This window comes from Symphalangus syndactylus, chromosome 10, assembly GCF_028878055.3.
Source record: "Symphalangus syndactylus isolate Jambi chromosome 10, NHGRI_mSymSyn1-v2.1_pri, whole genome shotgun sequence".
In the NCBI taxonomy this organism is placed as follows: domain Eukaryota; kingdom Metazoa; phylum Chordata; class Mammalia; order Primates; family Hylobatidae; genus Symphalangus; species Symphalangus syndactylus.
Genome location: NC_072432.2, coordinates 81,988,406 through 82,013,974, shown reverse-complemented (window position 1 = coordinate 82,013,974; position 25,569 = coordinate 81,988,406). Strand labels below are relative to the sequence as shown.

Sequence of the window (25,569 nt, the reverse complement as noted above, 5' to 3'; positions counted from 1 at the left end):
TTCCTCACAGTATTGGGAGGCATGCTTCTTTTGAAATGTGCACAAAGAATATATATATATATATATATATATAAAATAGTTCTCTTGATGTTTTTACATTGCTGCGAGCTTTTGTATATTCATGTTCTAATGGTACTTTATTTTTCTAGGGTGCCAAGAAGAGTGCTATTGGTCAGCGCATTGTGGCGACTCTACCATATATCAAGCAAGAAGTTCCCATCATTATTGTGTTCAGAGCATTAGGTTTTGTGTCCGACAGAGATATTTTAGAACATATTATTTATGATTTTGAAGATCCAGAGATGATGGAAATGGTAATGTGAAAGCAAAATGTATTCACAGAGCTTTATAAGAAATTTAGAGTTACTGATTGTTGCTAACCTTAAAACAGTAGAAAGCGGTTCTGAAGAGTAATTTAGCTGTCACAAATCTCCTGCCATTTACTGTGTAGTGAAAGCTTTCAGCCCTGCCTGGGTCTCTTTTCTGACAGTTTGTTGTAAAGTAGACATGAAAACCAGAGGCAGCTGGAGTTAATGACAGCAGCAAGAAGAACACTGGTAAGGAAGCTTGCAGAAGCACACCAGCTTGGTGCAATTTAGTAAAAAGGGAAAATGAGTAGTTGATACCTGTTGTTTAACTTTTTATTTTGAAATAATTTCAGACTTACAGAGAAGTTACAAAAAGGCCAGTTATGGTGATTCATGCCTATAATCTCAGCACTTTGGGAGGCCAGGGCGGGAGGATCACTTGAGTCCACGAGACCAGCCTGGGCAACATAGGGAGACCTGTCTCTACAAAAAATACAAAAGGTTAACCAGGCATGGTGGCGTGTGCCTGTAGTCCCAGCTACTGCAGAGGCTGAGGTGGTAAGATCGCTTGAGCCCAGGAGGTGGAGGTTGCAGTGAACCCTAATCATGCCTCCCCACTCCAGCCTGGATGACAGAGTAAGACCTTGTCTCAAAATAAGAAGAGTTGCAAGAATAATATATAAAAGTTTTATATGCTCTTCACCCAAATTCAACAGTTGTTACTTTTGTCACATTTGCTTTATTATTCATTCTTTCTATATATAACACTTTTTTTTTCTGGACCATTGGCGAGTAAGTTACAGGCAATAGCCTCTTACTCCTAAAGACTTCAGTGTATATTTCCTAAGAATTGGTACATTCACTTAAATAATCATAGTATAATTATTTAAATTAGAAAATTTTACTTAGATACAATACTGTTTTTTTTGCGGGGGGGCAGGGGGATAGAGTCTCGCTGTGTTGCCTAGGCTGGAGTGCAGTGGCACGATCTCGGCTCACCACAACCTCCGTCTCCCGGGTTCAAGCGATTCTCCTGCCTCAGCTTCCCAAGTAACTGGGACTACAGGCAAGCGCCACCACGCCCAGCTAATTTTTGTATTTTTAGTAGAGATAGGGTTTCACTGTGTTGGCCAGGCTGGTCTCAAACTCTTGACCTAAGGTGATCTGCCCGCCTCGGCCTCCCAAAGTGATAGGATTACAACAATACTGTTAATGTACAGATCTTACTCAGATTTTTGTCAGTTTTCCTGATAATATTGAAAACTATTAAGTAATAAGATCTGTACATTAATAGTGTGTAGTAATTCAAGTTTAATCTCTTTTATAGTTCAGAGTTCAATTCAGAATAACGCATCGCATTTTGATTGTATGTCTTTTTAGTCTTTTACAATCCTTCCTTGGCCTTATTTTTGTTGGAGACAAGGTCTTGCTTTGTCGCCCAGGCTGGAGTGCAGTGGCACAATCTCAGCTCTGCCTCCCGGGTTCAAGCGATTCTCCTGCCTCAGCCTTGTGAGTAGCTGGGATTACAGGCGCGTGCCACCACACCTGGCTAATTTTTGTATTTTTAGTAGAGACAGGGTTTCACTATATTGGCCAAACTGGTTGCAAACTCCTGACCTCAAGTGATCAGCCCACGCAGGCCTCCCAAGTGCTGGGATTACAGGCATGAGCCAGCGTCCCTGGCCTCCTTGGCCTTTCTTTGTCTTTCATAACAAAGTTTATAGAGGACAGGCCATTTATTTTGTAGAATTGTCCTCAATTGTGTTTTTCACATATTTCCCCATGATTAGATTCAATTTATGCACTTTTTGGCAGAAAACATACTTAGGTAATATGTGCTTCCCAGGGCATCTCAGCAAGAGTCATGTGATGTCATTTTGCCCCATTAATGGTACTGTTAACTTTGATCGCTTCACAGTGGTGTCTGTTAGGTACCTCCACTGTAAGGTTACTATTTTTGTGGGAACCTTTTATGGGAAGGATTTTTGAGGTTAAATGTCCAGTTCCTTATAAATTTTTTCCATTGATACTCCTTGTCTGAACAGTAAATGATATTCTTAAAATTGTCTTAAATTGTCCAGAGTGCTTAAGACTACAGAGAAATCTTTGTCACAGATTTTGCAGGCTAAATCTTTGTCACAAAGTTAGAACAGGGAGTATATTTTAGTTATTTGAATATTTGTTGGTGTGGTTACATGAGAAAATTGGGTTCTGGTTAGATTTTACTTTCAGACTTTGCCAGTAGTTATATGCCTAATTATTATTTGAGGCAGGGTCTCGCTCTGTCACCCAGGCTGGAGTGCAGTGGTGAAATTATACGGTTGACTGCAGCCTCGACTTCCCGGGCACCAGTAATTCTCCCACCTCAGCCTCCTGAGTAGCTGAGACCACAGGTGTGCACCACCATGCCCGGCTAATTTTTTGTATTTTTGGTAGAGACACAGTTTTGCCATGTTACCCAGGCTGAGCTCCTGAGCTCAAGTGGTTCACCCACCTCGGCCTCCTAAAGTGCTGGGATTACAGGTGTGAACCACCGCACCCAGGCCTGACCTGGAGTTTTCGCAGTAAAGTGAAAAATATGATATGCTTTATGTATGTTGTCTTTTTGAGTATTACTGTTGGTTTTTTCAGCACTTAGGAAGCTTAGGCCAATTTTTACAAGTCTCTGAGTCAAGCATTCACTTCATAAAACTGCTTTTATTTTTTTCTTCTAAAAGTACATTATTGTTATTCCTTTTTTCTAATCTATATTTTAACAAAATTATTATTTTTTTAAACAACAGTGGCAGTTTCCTTTAAAAAATATCACTTTGGGGGCCGGGCGCGGTGGCTCACGCCTGTAATCCCAGCACTTTGGGAGGCCGAGGCGGGCGGATCACGAGGTCAGGAGATCGAGACCATCCTGGCTAACACGGTGAAACCCCGTCTCTACTAAAAATACAAAAAATTAGCCGGGCGAGGTGGTGGGCGCCTGTAGTCCCAGCTACTCAGAAGGCTGAGGCAGGAGAATGGCGTGAACCCCGGGGGCGGAGCCTGCAGTGAGCCGAGATCGCGCCACTGCACTCCAGCCTGGGCGACAGCAAGACTCCGTCTCAAAAAAAAAATCACTTTGATTTACTGTACTATCTGTGGCCTCACATTGGTTTATGTGGCCTTTTTCTGATCTTTGTTTCCATGATTGGAATTTTGATGTTTAAACTTGTGGAATGGTCCTTGCTTCTGTAGCACATATACTAATACTGGAACAATATATAGGTTAGCACGTCTCTGTGTAAGGATGACACACAAATTTGAGAAGGGTTCCATATTTTTGTTTGACCCCCTGGGTCCTCCACCTGTCTTTAAAAAAAAAAACCAAACAAACAAATTTGTGGACCAGTGATAAAAAGACATAGGAAATCAAGGGCAAGAAAGGCATTTCAGTGTCTAGGATAAGATCAGAGGGTACTTACAGAGGCCAGAGTTGTCAATTGTTACCCTTCATTTCTCATGCTCATTATTGTGTATAGCTGGAAATTTATTTATTTACTTATTTATTTTTTTGAGACGGAGTCTCGCTGTCCCCCAGGCTGGAGTGCAGTGGCGCGATCTCGGCTCACTGCAGGCTCTGCACCCCGGGGTTCACGCCATTCTCCTGCCTCAGCCTCCCGAGTAGCTGGGACTACAGGTCCCCGCCACCTCGCCTGGCTAATTTTTTGTATTTTTAGTAGAGACGGGGTTTCACTGTGTTAGCCAGGATGGTCTCGATCTCCTGACCTCGTGATCCGCCCGCCTCGGCCTCCCAAAGTGCTGGGATTACAGGCGTGGGCCACCGCTCCCAGCCTGGAAATTTAGAATATTAGAACTGGTATGGAACTTAGAAATTATTCTATATAACCCTTTTGTAGATGAGGAAGTCCATTACATGCCTTCTCAGAGGCCACAGATAGTGGCAGGAATGGGAGGCAGGTCTGTTTCACAGTGTGTTTTTAAAATAACTTTTGGGCTGGGTGCGGTGGCTCACGCCTGTAATCCCAGCACTTTGGGAAGCTGAGGCGGGCGGATCACGAGGTCAGGAGATCGAGACCATCCTGGCCAACGTGGTGAAACCCCATGTCTACTAAAAATACAAAAATTAGCCGGTTGTGGTGGTGTGCGCCTGTTGTCCCAGCTACTCAGGAGGCTGAGGCAGGAGAATCGCTTGAACCTGGGAGGTGGAGGCTGCAGTGAGCCAAGATCACGTCACTGCACTCCAGCCTGTGTGACAGAGCAAGACTGTCTCAAAAAAATAAAATAACTTTTGGGCTGGCATGGTGGCTCACACCTGTAATCCCAGCACTTTGGGAGGAGGATTGCTTGATCCCAGAAGTTCGAGACTGGCCCGGGCAACATAATGAGACCCCTGTGTCTGTAGAAAAGAAATAGAATGGGTGCAGTGGCTCATGCCTGTAATCCTAGCACTTTGGAAGGCCTAGGTGGGTAGATTGTTTGAGGCCAGGAGTTTGAGACCAGCTTGGGCCACTTGGGGAAACCCTGTCTCTACAAAAAATAGAAAAATTAGCTGGGTGTGGTAGTGCATGCCTGCAATCCCAGCTAGTCTGGAGGCTGAGGCACGAGAATCACTGGATCCCAGGAGGCAGATGTTGTAGTAAGCTGAGATTGTGCCATTGCACTCCAGCCTGGGTGACAAAGGGAGACTGACTATGTCTCTTAAAAAAAAAAAGAAGAAGAAGAAGAAATAGCTGGGTGTGGTGGTGTTGTCTATACTTCTCCTAGCTACTTGGGAGGGATCTCACCACTGCATTCCAGCCAGGGTGACAGAGTGAGACCCTGTCTCAAAAATAAAATAAAAATAGTCTCCTTTGTAAAATATTAGGTTTAATTTAAATTAAATCTTTTTTTTTTTTGAGATGAAGTCTCACTCTGTTGCCCAAGCTGGAGTGCAGTGGCACGATCTCAGCTCACTGCAACCTCCACCTCCCGGGTTCAAGCAATTCTCCTGCCTCAGCCTCCCAAGTAGCTGGGACTGCAGGCACACGCAACCATGCCCGGCTAATTTTTGTAATTTTAGTAGAGACGGGGTTTCACTATGTTGGCCAGGGTGGTCTTGAACTCTTGACCTTGTGATCTGCCCGCCTTGGCCTCCCAAAGTGCTGGGATTATAGGCATGAGCCTCCACACCCAGCAAATCTTTTTTTTTTTTTACATCCAGGGTACACACTGAGTAAAAATTTATTTTTCTTTTGTAGATTTAGGTTCTCACTTTCTTTCCCAGGATGGTCTTGAACTCCTGGGCTCAAGCCATTCTCCTGTTTTGGCCTTCCAAAATGCTAGGATTGTAGGAGTGGGCCCCACCCCACGCAGGCCAAACATTTTTTAATACCAAAACTGAAAACAATATGGCACATTAACCATTTGTAGTTCAGTAAATTTTAATTTGACTATGAGATTTCTGTAAATTGATTTTTAGATATCTGGAACTTTATTTTGCCATTGGTAAAATGTAAAAAAGAAACACACCACTCTTTTTCCTTTTGAGACAGTGTCTCACTCTGTCACCCAGGCTGGAGTGCAGTGGCACCATCTCGGCTCACTGCATCCTCTGCCTCCCGGGTTCAAGCGATTCTCTCACTTTAGCCTCCTGAGTCGCTGGGACTACAGGTGTGTGTCACTGCGGCAGCTGATTTTTGTATTTTTAGTAGAGATGGGGGTTTCGCCATGTTGCCTAGACTAGTTGCAAACTCCTGGACTTAAGCTATCCACCTACCTCAGCCTCTTAAAGTGCTGGGATTACAGGCATGAGCCACTGCTCCCGGCCATGCACTACTCTTTTTATAATGGAATTATTTGTATTTTTCTAGAAAGTGTAATGCCTGTGCTGATGAGTGGTTTTTGTCAGAGATCTCTAGGTCTCTGAGGTATCTTCTGAGAGTTTGTGATTCCTTGATTTTCTAAAAATACATATTTTATTAGGTTCGTAAGGGTACTTGGCATGTTATAAACTAAGTGACGGTTTACTCATTTTAAGGTAACAACATGAATTTGAAAATAACTTTTATTTAAATTGTCTGATAGGTTAAACCTTCTCTCGATGAAGCTTTTGTCATCCAAGAACAGAATGTTGCACTAAATTTCATTGGTTCAAGAGGAGCAAAGCCTGGTGTTACTAAAGAGAAAAGAATTAAATATGCAAAGGAAGTTTTACAAAAAGAAATGCTCCCTCATGTTGGGGTCAGTGATTTTTGTGAGACCAAAAAAGCCTATTTCTTGGGGTATGTTAAGTTTCATTGTTTTAAGTTCTTTATCAAGATACAGTTGAGATAAAAGTTTTTCTTAAAGTCAAAAATGATGTTTTTAACATATAAATCAAGAAAAAAAGTCCAAAACTAAGTGTTTTCCTTCTTCTTCTTTTTTTTTTTTTTTTTAAAGATATATGGTCCATAGGTTACTTCTAGCAGCTTTGGGTAGAAGAGAACTAGATGACAGAGATCACTATGGAAACAAGAGATTGGATCTTGCTGGGCCGCTGCTTGCATTCTTATTTAGAGGGTAAGGAATTACAGAATGAAGTCGTTAAAGCAGGGAGATTTATTTCACTTTAGATTGATCATTGCATATGGCCAGGCTAAACTGTGTTGGCACCCACATTGGGTACTTATGAAATTAGCTACATTCTTATTGCTACTTGCTCAGATTTAGTTTTGGTTCATGTCTAGGAAAGCCAGGTTTATGAGGATAATATATTACATGTTTATATTTTCTTTATTCCTCTGGTAGCTTTGTAAGATGTTTGAGAAAGCTGAATTATTGCCTTGGTTTTCCTGAGGGCTAATATTGGATTTTGTCCTGCTTTGTACACACATTACAAAAGCTGGAGATAAATATATAAAAATACTATCAGTGATTGTCTCACAGTATTGGTATTATGTGCAGTTTTAAATTTTATTCTTGATGTTTTTATATTTCCCATATTTTCTATAATTGGAAAAAAGTTATTTTTAAAAATGAACTATGTAGACAGTACAAAAAGGATAACATTAGCATTGTCTTGCACATGTTTTGTTATTTAGTATGTTACAGATTAGTGTTTTTCAACCTTTTTTTGATATTGCCCCACTAAGGGACCTCTTTTAACATTTTTGTTTATTGAGATGGAATTTCGCTCTTGTTGCCCAGGCTGGAGTGCAATGGTGCCATCTCGGCTCACTGCAACCTCTGCCTCCCGGGTTCAAGCAATTCTCCTATCTCAGCCTCCCGAGTAGCTGGGACTACAGGCGTGTGCCATCACACCCAGCTAATTTTTGTATTTTTAGTAGAGATGGTGTTTCTCCATATTGGCCAGGCTGGTCTCAAACTCCTGACCTCAGGTGATCTGCCCACATCAGCTTCCCAAAGTGCTGGGATTACAGATGTGAGCCACCATGCCCCACCTCTTTGGCATTTTTGTGTAGTTGCTCCCCTGCCATGTATGTTCACGTACTATACGTATATCTGTGCTTTAGACATAAAAGAGCAACAACTTTCAGTCTGCCCAATTTTTGCTCACCTTCCCCACGCTTTTTTTGCAATATTGCTCCTGTTGAGAATATATGTTGTAGACCTCTACATGTTTAAAATAGTACCATTTTATTCGGCAGTATGTTTAAGAATTTGCTTAAAGAAGTGCGGATCTATGCACAGAAATTTATTGATCGAGGAAAGGATTTTAACTTGGAGTTGGCAATTAAAACACGGATCATATCTGATGGCCTAAAATACTCTTTAGCTACCGGAAACTGGGGTGATCAAAAGAAAGCTCATCAAGCCAGAGCTGGAGTATCTCAGGTAAGTGTGCCAACTACGACTGCAGGCTCAATAGGAAACATGTTTATAGGACTAGTAGATTCTTTTGTTTGTTGAATGTAAATTATTTTGCTTTTCTTTCTTGGTCAAATGTAAAACTACTGGGTGCCGGGTGTGGTGGCTCACACCTATAATCCCAGCACTTTGGGAGGCCAAGGCGGGCTGGATCGCTTGAGGTCAGGAGTTTGAGACCAACCTGGCCAACATGATGAAACCCCGTCTCTATTAAAAATACAAAAATTAGCTGGGCATGGTGGTGGGTGCCTGTAATCCCAGCTACTCTACTCAGGAGGCTGAGGCAGGAGAATCGCTCGTACCTGGGAGGTGGAGGTTGCAGTGAGCTGAGATCATGCCACTGCACTCCAGCCTGGGCAAAAAGAGTGATACTCCGTCTCAAAAAACAAACAAAAAAAAACTTACTGGGGACTTCTGAATTATGAACATGAAATTTTCTTAAATTAGCTATTAGCATTACTAAGATTTTTGGCTTACAGTTTAGAAACTCAAAATAATTAAGAAATTAGAGCCGGGTGCGGTGGCTCATGCTTGTAATCCCAGCACTTTGGGAGGCCGAGGCGGGCGGATCACGAGGTCAGGAGATCGAGACCATGGTGAAACCCTGTCTCTACTAAAAATACAAAAAAATTAGCCGGGCATGGTGGCGGGTGCCTGTAGTCCCAGCTACTCAGAGAGGCTGAGGCAGGAGAATGGCGTGAACCCGGGAGGCGGATCTTGCAGTGAGCCGAGATTGCGCCACTGCACTCCAGCCTAGGCGACAGGGCGAGACTCCGTCTCAAAAAAAAAAAAAAAAATTAGAGTAGCTGCTTAGTGGGTGAGACAGTCCACGTTAGTGAGATTTTTATGTCTTAAAAGCTCCACATTAGAAGCCAACCCAGAGAATAAATGATCATCGCCCTCCTTTGTTGGAAAATACAGTACTTCTGACACTGGTTTCTATATGTTGGTCTGTTGCACATATAATGACTGCAGTAGCTATTCTCAGATGGAGTAATGGAGAAAAGCTTTTTAAAGAGTGTATCACTGGGCATTTTAATTTTTTGTATTTGCTTTTCATAGATGATTGAAAACCTGTAATGTACTTTATGCTATTTTTAGGGGGATCTCCCCCTCCTTTCCTTGTTTAAACTAGCCTGTACCAGTATCACCTGATTGATTTGGCATTCGGACACCAATTTCAAGCTCCTTTTTCCTAGAAATCTGGATGCTGTAGAAATTTTGAGGGGCTGCTGATAGCGAAGTTAATATTTAAATTCCTTTTAATTCAGTAAGGATTTATTGGGTATATTTGATATTTGTGATACTGAGTTCACACACATGAATGAGATGCTGATCTCAGCCCTCAGGGAGCTCATCAGCATCTAGCAGAGGAAACAGATTCATTCATGTGTAGCTCACTGTGCCCTATGCTGTGTTATGACAAATGCCACATTGCAAATTCAGTTCAAGGAATTGGTTTTGTTTTTTGAGACGGAGTCTTGCTGTCTTGCCCAGGCTGGAGTGCAGTGGTGATCTCTGCTCATTGCAAGCTCCGCCTTCTGGGTTTACACCATTCTCCTGCTTCAGCCTCCCGAGTAACTGGGACTACAGGCGCCCGCCACCACGCCTGGCTAATTTTTTGTATTTTTAGTAGAGACGGGGTTTTGCTGTGTTAGCCAGAATGGTCTGGATCTCCTGACCTCGTGATCTGCCTGCCTCGGCCTCCCAAAGTGCTGGGATTACAGGCGTGAGCCACCGCGCCTGGCCCAGTTCAAGGAATTGTTATTGGGACCTGTGATGTGCCAGGCACTCTGCCACATGCTGGAGATGCAGTGATCCTGATCTTCAGTAGTTGACAGTCTATGCTTGTAGATAGATATAAACAGATAATTACAACATGGCATGGTAACTGTTATGATAAGAGATGTTCACTGCTGCTCTGTGGGAATGCTGGAGAAAGGTACTTAGCACAGCCTGAGAAGGTGAAAAGAAGTTCTTGTTTAGGAGGTAACACCTGAACTGAAACTTGAAGAGTACTTGGAAAACGCCCAGGTTGAGAGGTAGGTAGAACCAGCAGCTCATAAGAGAGCTTAGAGAACTTCTTAATATTCTGAATTAAAAGAGTTGGGGGCAGAAAGGAATGTGTGTCTGTCGGGGGAGCTAGAGCAGTTCTGGGTTTTCAAATCGAACTGGAGGCTTAGGAGGATGGGAACCAGCTCATGAAGAGAAGTGACATGGTCATTTTTGTTCTTTTGGGCAGATTCACAGTAATTGGCAGAAAAGACTTGAGAAGGGCGAGGTTGGTGGCAGGAAGATTGTTGCAACAGCCTGGGGTGAGAAATAATTAGGGACTGGACTAGAGCAGTTTTGTAGAGATGGAGAGTAAATTTTAGAGATATTTAGGAAGTTTCGTAAGACTTTGTGATTGATTAGTTGAATGGCTGAAAACTCCAATGAGTACAGAAAAGAGAATAGTTCTTCCTGGTGGTGGGTCAGATGGCTTTGTAGAGGTGGTATCATTTCACCAGGCAGAGCAGAGTGGAGAAGTGCATTTCATTCTGTGGCAATAGCATGGTCAAAGGCATGGAGGTGAGGGTGTATGGTGTCATCAGTGAAGTACAGGAGTGTAAGGAGACTGGTAGGGGAAGGTCGTTTTTGGGGCTTCATTGAGGAGGACTTTAATGTTGTGCTCTTCTGTAGCCAGTGGCTACCTGTTTAATTTTTAAGTGGGTAAGTGTTAATAATTCTGGCAAGTGAGGAGGGTAGATTGGAGGGAACCAGGCAGGGACTTATGAGCTGATGGACGTAGTATAGGTGAGGAGAAATGGGCTGTCTATTACTGTGACATTGGGAAGGGAGGGGCTGGGTTTTTTAGAAAATTTGAAAATGGAATTGACAGGGTATGTTTATAGATGTGTGGAAGGAGGAACTTGGAGACAAAAATGATTTTGAGATTTCCAGATTGAGAGAAAGGTGATGCTGCTTATCCATGACAGAAGACTTAGGAAAGAGGAAGGAAGTTTGAATTGTTTAAGGACTAGGGGAAGGTGGAGATTTATAAATAATTAATAATATAGAGCTTGAGTTGTCTGCTTTATATTGCCCTAAATATTATCTTATTTATAAATAACATCTTGCTTAGTATCCTGTAAGTATTGGTAATGGACGTTTGCATTTTTCTATTAGATTCAGAGGCCTCAGTCTGGAAAAAGTACTGAGATGGATTAGTGATGTCTGCTATGATCAAAGGAGTGTGAGTTGGTAGAATTTAACTTAACACTTACTGAGTACCTAATGAATGCCAAGTACTGTTCTAGGTGCTGGGATACAACAGAGAATAAAACAATTTTAAAAAATTCTCTGCCTTCATGAAACTAATGTCCTAGTGTTTGTTTAGAGACCATAAACGGAATGTTTATGTGGTATGTTTGAATATATTTGCCATCCCTGCTGCAAGTGGCAGGTAAGTTAAAGTGTCAAACAACATTAGTCAGGGAAAGAATAGAGAAATGGGGAACAGTTTGATACTCAGTAGATTATGTGTAAAAATATGACTTTGCCTCAGTGTAATAGTATGAATCACAGAAATGTCCAGACTTTAAAGATTGGCTATTTTTTTCTAGGTGTTAAACCGCCTGACTTTTGCGTCTACTCTTTCTCACCTGCGTCGTTTAAATTCTCCTATTGGTAGAGACGGCAAGCTAGCAAAACCAAGACAGTTGCATAATACGTTGTGGGGAATGGTGTGTCCTGCCGAGACCCCAGAGGTAATACATTAGAATTTATATTCAGGACAAAAAGTCAGTGGGTAATTATGTAGGTCATAATTACTTTTAGAAGTAGATGTTTAGGCCGGGCGCGGTGGCTCATGCCTGTAATCCCAGCACTTTGGGAGGCCGAGATGGGCGGATCACGAGGTCAGGAGATCGAGACCATCCTGGCTAACACGGTGAAACCCCGTCTCTACTAAAAATACAAAAAATTAGCTGGGTGAGGTGACGGGTGCCTGTAGTCCCAGCTACTCTGGAGGCTGAGGCAGGAGGATGGCGTGAACCCCCCGGGGCAGAGCCTGCAGTGAGCCGAAATCGTGCCACTGCACTCCAGCCTGGGCGACAGCAAGACTCCGTCTCAAAAAAAAAAAAAAAAGAAGTAGATGTTTAAAAAATTATGCAGAGTGGTTTGGAAGTAAGATTTTTTTTTGTAATTGTATTCTTAAAAAGTAAGAATAAATCTTGAAATCACATTGAAGGAAAAATGTTTATGGAAAAGAAGTTTGATAGGCATGTAAAATCAGAATGACTAATACTTGGTTTATTTTTTAGGGCCATGCTGTAGGACTTGTGAAGAATTTAGCCTTGATGGCATATATTTCAGTTGGATCTCAACCATCTCCAATTCTGGAATTTTTAGAAGAATGGAGTATGGAAAATTTAGAAGAAATTTCTCCTGCAGCTATTGCTGAGTGTGTATAGATGGAATTAGCTTCTTAAACTATAGTTAATCTTTAGTTGTTGCTTAGTATAGAATTGTTAAGTGTAAAATGCTTTTGCTTTTTCATTGTAGTGCAACCAAGATTTTTGTTAATGGCTGCTGGGTTGGAATACATAAAGATCCCGAACAACTTATGAACACCCTAAGGAAATTGCGACGTCAGATGGACATCATTGTGTCTGAGGTAAGAATCTTTAGTTAAGGGGGTGGGGTCTGTGAGATTTTTAAACAAGGCATACGACTAGTGAAAGTTATCTTTGCATTGGCATCTTTTCTTTGAACTTTATTCCCTTGAACTGTAAAGTGTAAATTTAATTATAAGTTATTGCTAGGCCAGGTGCAGTGGCGCATGCCTGTAATCCCAGCACTTTGGGAGGCCGAGGCAGGCAGATCACCTGAGGTCAGGAGTTCAAGCGCAGCCTGGCCAATATGGCGAAACCCCATCTCTACTAAAAATACAACAATTAGCCAGGCACGGTGGCACGGGCCTGTAATCGCAGCTACTCGGGAGGCTGAGACAGGAGAATCACTTGAACCTGGGAGGCGGGGGTTACAGTGAGGTGAGATTGCACCTCTGTCCTCCAGCCTTGGTGACAGAGTGGGTCTCTGTCTCAAAAAATAAAAAAAAGCCTGGGCATGGTGCCTCACGCCTGTAATCCCAGCAGCTTGGGAGGCTGAGGCGGGCGGATCACAAGGTCAAGAGATTGAGACCATCCTGGCCAACATGGTGAAACCCCGTCTCTACTAAAAATACAAAAATTAGCTGGGCGTGGTGGCGCGCGCCTGTAGTCCCAGCTACTCAGGAAGCTGAAGCAGGAGAATTGCTTGAACCCAGGAGGCGGAGGTTGCAGTGAGCCAAGATCACACCACTGCACTCCAGCCTGGCGACAGAGCGAGACTCCATCTCAAAAAAAGAAGTTATTGCTTGCTTTAATCTTTGGATATATGCTTCCAAAAATTTTGACACATTTTAAATTATTAAATTATATTTTAGAACTCAAATTACATTTTAGAGTAAAAATTCTTTTGGGGATCTTTTTATAAAGCTGAGAATACTTTTAAAAAGGGAATAACCATCTGGAATTTATCCTTTGAATCCAGAGATTCATTAATAAAATGTGATATCCCACTAATAGATTCTTATCTATTTTGGAGGATGTTGAAGTGCTTTGGGATTAGGATGGGTTTTAAAAAAATCATTACAATAAGGCCGGGCCTGGTGGCTCATGCCTGTAATCCCAGCACTTTGGGAGGCCAAGGCAGGCAGATCACTTGAGGTTAGGAGTTCGAGACCACCCTGGCCAACATGGCAAAACCCTGTCTCTACTAAAAATAAAAAAATCAGCCGGGCATGGTGGCATGCGCCTGTAGTCCTATCTACTCGGGAAGCTGAGGCATGAGAATTGCTTAAATCCAGGAGGCAGAGGTTGCAATGAGCAGAGATTGTGCCATTGCACTCCAGCCTAGGTGACAGAGTGAGACTCTGTCTCCAAAAATAAAAAAAATAAAAAATAAAAAAAAATCATTACAGTATATTGTGAACTTTATTACTCTCCCAAATAAGGGTTTTAGTATACTGTTTGCGGAATGTAGCTCAGGCTTTTAATTTTCCCAAATCTATACCTTGGGTGAAAGTGGTTTTGGAGAGAAACTGAACACACTTAGCCAGTAGCTGGTCTTTGTACCTAAAACAGCAGAGAAGAGAGTTTGGTTGTTCTGGGCCTTTTCCAGCAGCAGGCCCTGAGTGTTTTTTTGTTGTTGTTGTTGGGGGGTGGGGACAGAGTCTGGCTCTGTTGCCCAGGCTGGAGTGCAGTGTTGCTATCTTAGCTCACTGCAACCTCTGTCTCCCAGGTCCAAGAAATTCTCATGCCTCAGCCTCCTGAGTAGCTGGGATTACAGATGTGTACCACCATGCCCGGTTGTATTTCTATTTTTATTTTTTTGAGGTGGAGTCTCGCTCTCTTGCTCAGGCTGGAGTGCAGTGGCATGATCTCGGCTCACTGCAACCTCTGCCTCCTGGGTTCAAGCAGTTCTCCTGCCTCAGCCTCCTGAGTAGCTGGCATTACAGGTGCCTGCCACCATGCCTGGCTAATTTTTGTATTTTTAGTAGAGACTGGCTTTCTCCATGTTGGCCAGCCTGGTCTCGAACTCCTGACCTCAGGTAATCCACCTGCCTCAGCCTCCCAAAGTGCTGGAATTACAGATGTGAGCCACTGCTCCTGGCCAATTTTTGTATTTTTGGTAGAGATGGGGCTTTGCCATAGTTGGCCAGGCTGGTCTTGAAGTCCTGGGCTCAAGCCATCTGCCTGCCTTGGCCTTCCAAAGTGCTGGGATAACAGATGTGAGCCACTGAGCCCAGCCTGGCCCTGGGTTTTGACCTAGGCTTATTTACAGCTTGAAGGCAGGAAGAGAGTGATTCACTTGAGGGCAGGCAAGGCTAAGAGAAAGCTCAAAAAAAGTCTCTCTCTCTATCTCTGTATTTTTTAATAGAGGTGGGGTCTCACTATGTTGCCCAGTTGGTCTTGAACTCCTGGGCTCAAGCAGTCCTTCCTGCCTTGGCTTCCTAAAGTGTTGGGAGCTATGCAGTAGGTTGGCTGTCTTTTTTTTTTTCTTTTTCTTTTCTTTTTTTTTTTTTTTGAGAGGATGTCTCTCTGTTGCCCAGGCTGGAATGCAGTGGCACAATCATGGTTCACTGCAGCCTCTACCTCCTGGGCCCCAGCGATCCTCCCACCTCAGGCTCCTAAGTGGCTGAGACCACAAGGTGTGTGCCACCACACCCGGGTTTTGTTCATCATACAGTGTGTATTATGTATTTAGCTCTGCTGTTGTAGTGAGAACCAGCCGTAGATAATACATAAACTGATAAAACTGTGTTTACAGAAACAGCTAGTAGGTGAGGTAGAGTGGTCGAGCGTGGTGGCTTATGCCTGTAATCGCATAACTTTGGCTGGCTGAGGTGGGAGGATCGCTTAAAGATAGGAATTGAGGACCAACCAGCCTGGGCAATGTATCAAGACCATGTTTATATTAAAAAAAAAGAGAAAAAGACCCATAGAGCTATATTCTATTAGGAATGTTAGTTTTCTAAGAACTTAAGGCAGTGCATTTGAAAGAAGAATCTTTCTTGGACTTTAGAATACTACTCATGAATTTTTGCTCACAGTGTTTCTCCTTAAATTACTTTCTAAGGACAGGCAGTAGACTAGGAACTTGGAACATTTTTCTCTTTCTTGTCTTTTGACTCTTTCATTTTGGAGAAAAACTTGATGTTTTGTTGTTTTGTTTTGTTTTTTGAGACAGGGTCTTACTCTATTGCCCAGGCTGGAGTGCAGTGGCATGATCTTGGCTCACTGCAACCTCTGCCTCCCGGGTTCAAGTGATTCTTCTACCTCAGCCTCCTGAGGGGCTGGGATTACAGGCGTGCACCACCACGCCCAGATAATTTTTGTATTTTTAGTAGAGACAGGGTTTCACCATGTTTGCCAGGCTGGTCTCAAACTCCTGACCTCAGGTGATATGCCCACCTTTGCCTCCCAAAGTGTTGGGATTACTGGCGTGAGCCACTGTGCCTGGTCTTTTTTTTTTTTTTTTTGAGACAGAGTCTTGCTCTGTCACCCAGGCTGGAGTGCAGTGGCGTGATCTCGGCTTACTGCAAGCTCCGCCTCCTGGGTTCATGCCATTCTCCTGCCTCAGCCTCCTGAGTAGCCAGGACTACAGGTGCCCGCCACCACGCCTGGCTAATTTTTTTTGTATTTTTAGTAGAGACGGGGTTTCACCATGTTAGCCAGGATGGTCTCGATCTCCTGACCTCGTGATCCACCCACCTCGGCCTCCCAAAGTGCTGGGATTACAGGCTTGAGCCACTGTGCCTGGTCTTTAATAGCGTATTTTATTTGACTTGATACATCCCAAAGTATTACATCAACATTCTATTAATATAAAAATTATTAGTAAACTATTTTACATTCTTTTTTTTCTGTTTTGGTGCTGTCTTTCAAATCCATTATGTAGTTTATACTTACAGCACATCTCGGTTCAGAATGGCCACATTTCAAGTGCTCAGTAGTCACATATGGCTCTCACTGTATTATATAGCTAGACTATAAGCCATTTGTCTGAGGGTGGGTGTGAGAAATCAGGCTAAGGACTGGGAAAGCATGGTCAAAGCAAAGTGATAGAGGGCTGGTTTCTGAAAGGTTACAGGGTGAGATATATGTCATAAGCAAAGAGCCAAAATGAGAAATTGTCATATACTAGTGTTTGTGGTATTGAAAAAATATTTCCTACGTTAACTTGCATGACATTATTACCAGATATTATTGTTCAGCTTTATAATTGCCAAGGTTAGATTTTTTCATTCATAAAATTTTAAATTACACCTAAGTTTTTCATATGTTAAACAATGGTAAACTAAGATTTGCACATTTTACTTGATAAATTGGTTTCTCCAGAAATTTAGTAAGATTTGTATTGTATTTTTAACTAAGCCTAATAATAAAGAGAAAATAAAAATTCATGGAACTGTTTTTTCTTTTTATGTGTAGGTTTCTATGATCAGAGATATTCGAGAGAGGGAAATTCGGATCTATACAGATGCAGGCCGTATTTGTAGACCACTTCTGATTGTGGAAAAACAAAAGCTACTTTTGAAGAAGAGGCATATTGACCAATTGAAAGAGAGAGAATATAACAACTACAGGTAAAAACATGCAGTGAGAAAAATGTGTGTATTAAAAATTGAGATAGAATTTACATACCATAAAATTAACCATTTTTTTATTTTTTATATTTTTATTTAATTTTATTTTTATTTATTTTTTATTGTTGACACAGCCTCAGCTGTGTTGCCCATGCTGGAGTGCAGTGATGCGATCTTGGCTCACTAACCTCCGCCTCCTGGGTTCAAGCAATTCTCCTGCCTCAACCACCGTAGTAGCTGGGATTACGGGTGTGTGCCACCACACCTGGCTAATTTTTGTATTTTTGATAGAGACAGGGTTTCGCTGTGTTGGCCAGGCTGGTCTTGAACTCCTGATCTCAGGTGATCCGCCTGCTTCAGCCTCCCAGAGTGCTGGGATTACAGGCATGAGCCACGTGTTCGGCAAGTTAACGATTTTTAAAAAGTATACAATTAGTGGTTTTTAGTATGTTTGCAAGGTTATGCAACCATCACCACTATCTTAATTTTAGAATACTTTCATTGCCCCGAAAAAACTCTGTACCCTTAGGAGTCACATCTGTTTCTCTTAACTTTTATTATGAAGCAAGATAATTAATAGGATTTTGTTTAAGCTTAAAAGTCTTTTGATCGCCCAGGTGTAGTGGCTCATGCCTGTAATCTCAGCACTTTGGGAGGTCAAGGTGGGAGGATTGCTTGAGGCCAGGAGTTCAAGACCAGTCTGGGCAATGTATTGAGACTCCTGTCTCTCCAAAAAATAAAAAAATTAGTCAAGTGTGGTGGAATGCACCTGCAGTCCAGCTACTCAGGAGGCAGGAGGATCACTTGAGCCCAGGAGTAGTGAGCTTTGATTGTACCAGCCTGGGCAACAGAGCAAGACCCTGTCTCAAACAAAAAGTTTTTGTGATATATTAAAATCTATTAATAGTAATAATGCGAAATAACCTATATAATCTGAATATATTACATATAATATGACAATATGAATAATATAAGAAATTTAGTAAAAAGATGAAGCTGCTTTAAATATTTAATTTTTAGCAATATGAATGTATAGTTGTGTATACTAATGTAAAAATCATTCAAACAATACGTATGATAAATTTAAAAAATTGCCCTCCAATGTATACTCTCTTCTTCACAAGTAAATACTGGTAACAGTTAGGTGTGTATTCTTCCAGGGCTTATTCTCCAGCAGCTTACTGTTTTCACTGTCAACAATCATGTAATTATGTTGGTCAGTTATATATAATATTAAACTATGTATATATATGTATATGTGTATATTTAATATATAATATTAAACTTATTTAAATATAAATATAGGAATACTTTTAAGTAGGAGGAATAGTTAGTTAAAATATTTCAGGAAATAGAAAATTGAATGAATTCTTTTTTAGTTGGCAGGATCTTGTGGCCAGTGGGGTAGTGGAATATATTGATACCCTGGAAGAAGAAACAGTGATGCTTGCAATGACTCCAGATGATTTACAGGAGAAAGAAGTAGCTTATTGTTCCACATATACACACTGTGAGATTCATCCCTCAATGATCCTTGGTGTCTGTGCATCTATTATTCCCTTTCCTGATCATAACCAGGTTGGTATCACTTTTTGTCTTCTGGTGTGAGGAATTGGGAGAAGTCATAAAAATTGGAAGTAACTTATCTGGAGGGAAACAGCCTTTTAATGAAAAGGCTGTTAACTCCTACAGAATCAATATTTGATATAATTGCTGTTGTGTTTCATGGTTAAGAGCTGTAATTGATTATTCCAAATAGTTATTACTTACTGTTTTTGAAAAAAATCAGGAATTTTACCAATCATATTTCTTCTGATTTATTGTCAGAGTCTTTTCCACTAGTGACAGTAACTTTTTGTTGTTTCTGCTTTTCATTTTTACGTTTAGTCCCCTAGAAACACATACCAGTCTGCTATGGGTAAGCAGGCTATGGGAGTTTACATCACCAACTTCCATGTTCGCATGGACACATTGGCCCATGTTCTCTATTATCCTCAAAAGCCACTTGTGACTACACGGTCTATGGAATATCTACGATTTAGAGAGCTGCCAGCAGGTACGGTCAGTTTTGCTCTACGTTATTTAAGATCTTGCCATGTTTAAGGCACTTTTCTGGGTGCTTGGGAGGATTAAAAAATAAATATGACATAGTGCCTGTTCTCACGGAATTTATAATATGGCGGGAAACATGAACATAATAAAAAGGTAGGTATGTGGAAGGTGTTATGGGGGAGGTACAAAGTCCTTGGGAAGCACAGACTGATGGAAGCGATTAATTCCTGTTGGAAGTCTAGATCCAATTTCATGGAGAAGGTGGCATTTTAGATTGGAGCAAAATTGATGAAGGGGTATTTGCATTTGAGAGGTGGTTTAAGCAAGGGCCCAGATGGATGAAGACGTGAAAAATGTACGGTACAGTTAGTAGTCATGTCAGCTTAGTGTGTGTGAGTGGAGTGTAAATATATGGAAGTGAAAGCTTGGTCTCAGTGTGGAGAGAGCTTGAACAGGTTGAATTTTATTTTGAAAATGGAGACCCATCCAACCTTTTGGATCAGGGAAGTAATACAATTAGAAATTTGTGTTAGGAATACCATTCTGACAGCGGCATAAAGGGTAGATTACAATCAGGTACTGTATTAGCAGGGAGCTAATTTAGGGGTTTTTGCAGTAGTATAAATGGAAATGGCAAGGTCCTAAAGAAATGAAAAAGAATGATGAGTAAGATACCTTTTGAAATACACTTGATAGGACTTGATGACTGGTTGAGTGTGGAGCAATGAAGAGAGGAATTGGAGATACTGTTGGTGTTTGTGGCTTGGGTGATTAAAGAGACGTGCTATGAATAGGTTGGGGGAAAAATAAGATTGGGAACATGTTAGAAGGGGAAAGAGGTTTTAGAGGTAAGATAATAATTTTGTTTTGGATATGTTGATTTTGATTTAGTGTCTTAGTGTCAGAACACTAAGACGTGAACTTCCAACAGTGAGTTGCAAACATGATTTGAAAGAAGGTCAAGTCTAGAGATGTGAAGTTTTTAATTTATTAATGATAATTATAGATTACTATGAAATTGCCTAAGGAGAATTTAGAATGAGAAAAAGGCCAGAGGCAGACAATTTTAGACACCAGGAAGAGAAATTAAGAGAGAAGATTTGAGAAGCAGCTGATAAGGAGGGGAATTCGGGTTTGTAGGAGATTCTCAGGGAGAATGGATGGTAGGAAAAATGGCGAAGAGAAATCTGAAGGGTATGAGTGTTGACTATTAAAGGAGACAGTAGAGTTCTTTGGCGCTGTTATCTTTTGTATTAACAGACTTTTGGCTTTGAATGTGGGTAACATTTGTTATTTGTTAGTAAAGTTTATCTTTAGTGTCCTGTAATGGGGCTCTAACATTTTGATAGCAAATTCTCATAGGTTAAAATTACTTATTTTCCAAATCCTCCACAAGGGGTTCCTCTTGTCTAGAAAAGCAAAATCTGTTAGGTTGTCTACACAGTATGCCGGTATCTTTGGGCTGTGCTTGCAGTGCTGTGTTTTCTCCAACATTTAGATAATACCGTTTCTTTATGGCTAGAGAAGAAAATAAATATACAGAAGGACTAGGTTTGAAAGCAAATGTTCCTTTGGTACTGGTGTGAAGTGGAGAGTCATGGCTGGCAGGGACTGCAGTTCTGTTATTCCTAACTTCATCATGGCATCTTTATTTTGAAATTCTTTTATTTTTTTATAGAGATAGGGTCTATTTTGTTGCCCAGGCTGGTCTCAAACTTCTGGGCTCAAGTGATTTTCCCACCTCAGCCTCCCAAAGTGCCGGGATTACAGATGTAAGCCACTACGGCCAACCCATCATACCATCTTTAAAAAAACTTTTAATATTTTACCACATTTGCTCTATTATTCTTTCCCTTTTTATTTCTCCTCCTGAACCACATGAGAGTAAGTTGCAGGCACGAAGCCATATCACTCTTTAATTCTTCAGTATGTGTTTCCTAAGAACAAGGACATTCTCTGCAGTGTAGCCATCAAAATCAGGATAACATTGATATCCATATAGTCAGCAGTCCTCAATTCAAATTTTGCCAGTTGTCCTAATGATGTCTTTTTTTTTTTTTTTTTTTTGAGAAAGCAACTGTTATTGTATTCAAAGCTAACAATGTCTTTAATGGGTCTAGGAGCTAATCCAGGATTGGGCATTGCATTTAGTTGCATGTTTCTTTAGTTTCCTTAATCTAGAACAGTTTCTCAGTCTTTCCTTGTCTTTCATGACCTTGACATTTGTGAAGAGTTCAGGAAAGTTATTTTTGCATTGTGTTTCAATTTAGGTTTGACTGTTGTTTCCTCATGATGATATCCAGGTTATGAATATCAAGTTATTTTATTTTATTTTTTTTTGAGACGGATTTTCGCTCTGCCACCAGGCTGGAGTGCAGTGGCGTGATCTCGGCTTGCTGCAACCTCCGCCTCCCGGGTTTAAGCGATTCTTCTGTCTCAGCCTCCCGAGTAGCTGGGACTGCAGGCACATGCCACCACGCCCAGCTAGTTTTTGTGTTTTTATTAGAGATGGGGTTTAACCATATTGGCCAGGATGGTCTCAATCGCTTGATCTTGTGATCCACCCACCTTGGCCTCCCAAAGTGCTGGTATTACAGGTGTGAGCTACCGTGCCCGACCTGAATATCAAGTTATTTTATGGGCTCATCAAACAAGGTGTTTTGGCAGCAGCAACTAAGAATTTCATTGTGGTGGGAAAGATATGATACTTTTCTTGGTGGCAGAAGGAGAGGGGAATAGAGTAGTATCAGTTTCAAACCTAAAAGCGGGGGCTTGAGCCTATTGCTTATTAATTTTGGGATCATGGGTAGATTATTAATTCACTCCTCTGATTCATGAGAATAATAATGCTTATCTTGTTTATGGCACAGAGTTGCTGTGAGGATCATGAAACTTGGTTTGGGGAGGCACTTTCTAAGTAGGAGGTGACTCATATGTATAATCACTTACTGTAAGAATGGATACATTGGGAGTGACTAGTCCTAGGATTTGCTTGTAGGAGATATTTCGCCATCAGAGTAGTTGCCTCACAGATTGCTATTCCAGGAGGAATAGACTTTGGCAGTTACCATGATAACAAACACCCAAGCATTTATGGCAAATATGATTTAATTAAAGTTGATTTAAAGAAAGGGCAGTTTTTCTGTTTTCCAGGTGATGTTTTAATGTATGCTCTTAAATTCACTGCAGGCATCAACTCAATTGTGGCCATTGCATCATACACTGGATATAATCAGGAAGACTCTGTTATCATGAATCGTTCAGCTGTAGACCGTGGCTTCTTCAGGTTAGTATTTTGTAAATTTGTCAAAACACAGATACAGTGGAAACACTAATTTTTTATTCAAAAAAGTTCTTAAAATACAGTTTATGCCCCACTCCAGAAAGCAGAAGGACTGGTTGATGGTCACAAACAGCTGAAGATACTACTTCTTGTATCTCTCAGGATTTTCAAATGCTAGTATTTTGAGCCTTTCTTTTGGTAAGGAAATACACAGTTGCATTTAGATAATATAGAAATGTCCAAAGAAGAAATAAAAATAACTTAGAATCCATAGACAACTACTATTAAAATTATAGCATGTTTTCTTTTCACTCTTTTTTTCCATTATGCTTCAGCTTGATTGTCTTGACAAACAGACCTCAAATTCAAGGCATATAAAGATTAACAACTGGGAATTTAGTAGAGGAGATGGATTTTCCTTTTTCTGTGTGGTTTCAAAGGATAGCACTAAAACTCAGGATAGATACTATGGCTTAATGTAAAAACTTCTTTTTTTTTTTTTTTTTTTTTTGAGACAGAGTCTTGCCGTTGCCAAGACTGGAATGCAGTGGTGTAATCTTGGCTCACTTGCAATCTCTGCCTCCCAGGTTTCAAGAGATTCTCCTACCTCAGCTTCCCAAGTACCTACGATTACAGGCACACACCACCACGCCCAGCCTTTTTTTTTTTTTTTTTTGGTATTTTTAGTAGAGACGGGGTTTCACCATGTTGGCCAGGCTGGTCTCAAACTCCTGACTTCATGTGATCCACCCATCTCAGCCTCCCAAAGTGCTAGGATTACAGGCATGAGCCACCATGCTCGGCCAATGTTAAAACTTCTCACTGGAAGTGTTTGAGTAGAACCTAGGTGACCATCTTTCAGGGTTATTATGTAATGGATTCTTAAATGTGTAGGAGATTGGACTCATTGACCCCTGGGTCTTTTCCATTTTGACATATAATTCTAGGTGGTTAAGGTTATGGGTCAGATGCTATGTATGTATAACTCATGTGATAACATTTAGAGTTTAACTGAGACCCTTAATGCAGTTACTCTTGTCCCAGATTCATAGTTTAAATTGTCTCCCAAATTTCAAGTAAATGGGAAACTGTTGGTATAGTCTCAGCCCTGTTGTTAAAAGAAAATAGACTTTACCTTTAGAACCATATGTTTTTAGGTCTGTTTTCTATCGCTCGTACAAGGAACAGGAGTCTAAAAAAGGATTTGATCAAGAAGAAGTTTTTGAGAAGCCTACACGTGAAACATGCCAGGGTAAGTGACACTGACATTTAAATGATGGAATCCGAAGTTAACTTACTGTGGTTTTCCTAAGTGATTTTGATGAGTTGTGTCACCCTGTGCCTGCGCCCGTCCCCTCCCCCTGTTTTTGTGCATTGAAAGTGTGTTTTCATGTTATTCTTAGAGTTCACATCTAAGAAAATACGTGTATTTGATGAAAGTCTTTGCACCTAGGAGTGAGCTTGCTATAGACCTTCCTTCCTGGTAGGTCCTGCATTGAGGAGCGAGTTTAGGAAATCAGAGAGGTCGTGTAATTTCTGGGGACACACTTCACACCTTTCCCCCTTCCTTTCTAAATTATGGTGTCATCATAATATTTATTCAGCCACATTATTTGTAAACATTTAAAAAATAACCAGTGAGAAGAGGATACCTAGCATTTGTTGTTTCTTCTAGAAAACTCAAAATTATTTTCTAGTTATTTATTTTGACAGACATTTAAAAACTGCTTATGCAGTGAGATGGATGGGATGTTCCAGGGAAATGCAATATCTCCGCTACAGTTTTGACTCTGAATAGCACTGCGTGAAGTAAAATGTATTTTGTTTCCTTTGCCATCTTCCTATTACCCCCCTTCCATTGGGTGGTTCTGTGTAGTAGTGAATTGATGTCCAGTGGAGTTAAGATTGAGTTAAGATGAAATCCACAATTTCTGTGGGAGGATGTGTGCAGAGGGCATCCATAGATATTTTCTTTTTAATTTAAAAAAATTTTTCTCCTGTACCCACTGATGGCAGAGATATTCTTTCTTTTGTAATATAGAAATCAGAAGATGGCAAAAAACATATCCAAAGTCACTTGATAAATGTCTGTCATGAAAGAATCTGCTTTCCCAATGCTGATTCCAATGTTCTTTTTCTTCACAGACTTTTTTTTTTTTTTTTCCTGTGTGGACTGTGGTATTAGAGTTCAGAATAGTTTGTAATATTTGGAGTAAGGGTATGATTCATGGTATGGAGATTCCTGTGGCCTTCTCTCTGACTTGGAACTGATTCATGTATTGTGGTTTTTAATCTTTGTTGGATTATGTGACATTCCATGTCTATTTCCTCACAGGCATGAGGCATGCCATTTATGACAAGCTGGACGATGATGGCTTGATAGCTCCAGGGGTTCGTGTATCAGGAGATGATGTTATTATAGGCAAAACAGTCACCTTGCCTGAAAATGAAGATGAATTGGAGAGCACCAATAGACGCTATACCAAGAGAGACTGTAGCACTTTTCTCAGAACTAGCGAGACGGGCATTGTGGATCAGGTTATGGTAACTCTCAACCAGGAAGGATACAAATTTTGTAAAATAAGGGTGAGTACAACTTTGTTCCTGTAGCTAGTTTTAGAAAGTAAACCAAATCCGCTTAACTAACTTATTTTTATATTAATTTAGGTACGCTCTGTTAGGATTCCACAGATTGGAGACAAATTTGCTAGTCGACATGGTCAAAAGGGTACTTGTGGTATTCAGTATAGACAAGAGGTAGGTATCTTTGATCTCCCTCATGCCCAAACCAGTTTCGTTAAACATTTTTTTTAATCAAAATTTGCTTTAACTTAAGAGATCGAAGTTGATACAGGTTGAACTTTTTGATTTTATTGTTGAATAAGTATATGAACATACCATGTTTAAACAGAATTTGG

At 41.0% G+C, this 25,569-nt stretch overlaps 1 protein-coding gene and 1 pseudogene across 2 annotated transcripts in view; both read left to right on the top strand.

Moving 5' to 3' along the window:
* The window catches only part of POLR2B (RNA polymerase II subunit B), a 55,251-nt gene that overhangs the window by 22,123 nt on the left and 7,559 nt on the right, over positions 1–25,569 (top strand). For both annotated transcript variants that reach the window (XM_063610400.1, XM_055294584.2), the window contains exons 8-21: positions 150–314; positions 6,363–6,559; positions 6,717–6,836; positions 7,925–8,111; positions 11,750–11,893; positions 12,449–12,588; positions 12,690–12,801; positions 17,162–17,316; positions 18,696–18,894; positions 19,204–19,372; positions 22,558–22,654; positions 23,809–23,903; positions 24,987–25,237; positions 25,319–25,408. In XM_063610400.1, the coding sequence (XP_063466470.1) occupies positions 150–314; positions 6,363–6,559; positions 6,717–6,836; positions 7,925–8,111; positions 11,750–11,893; positions 12,449–12,588; positions 12,690–12,801; positions 17,162–17,316; positions 18,696–18,894; positions 19,204–19,372; positions 22,558–22,654; positions 23,809–23,903; positions 24,987–25,237; positions 25,319–25,408 (2,121 nt within the window). The remainder of the gene's footprint in view (positions 1–149; positions 315–6,362; positions 6,560–6,716; positions 6,837–7,924; positions 8,112–11,749; positions 11,894–12,448; positions 12,589–12,689; positions 12,802–17,161; positions 17,317–18,695; positions 18,895–19,203; positions 19,373–22,557; positions 22,655–23,808; positions 23,904–24,986; positions 25,238–25,318; positions 25,409–25,569) is intronic.
* LOC129492389 (uncharacterized) lies at positions 3,522–3,620 on the top strand (annotated as a pseudogene).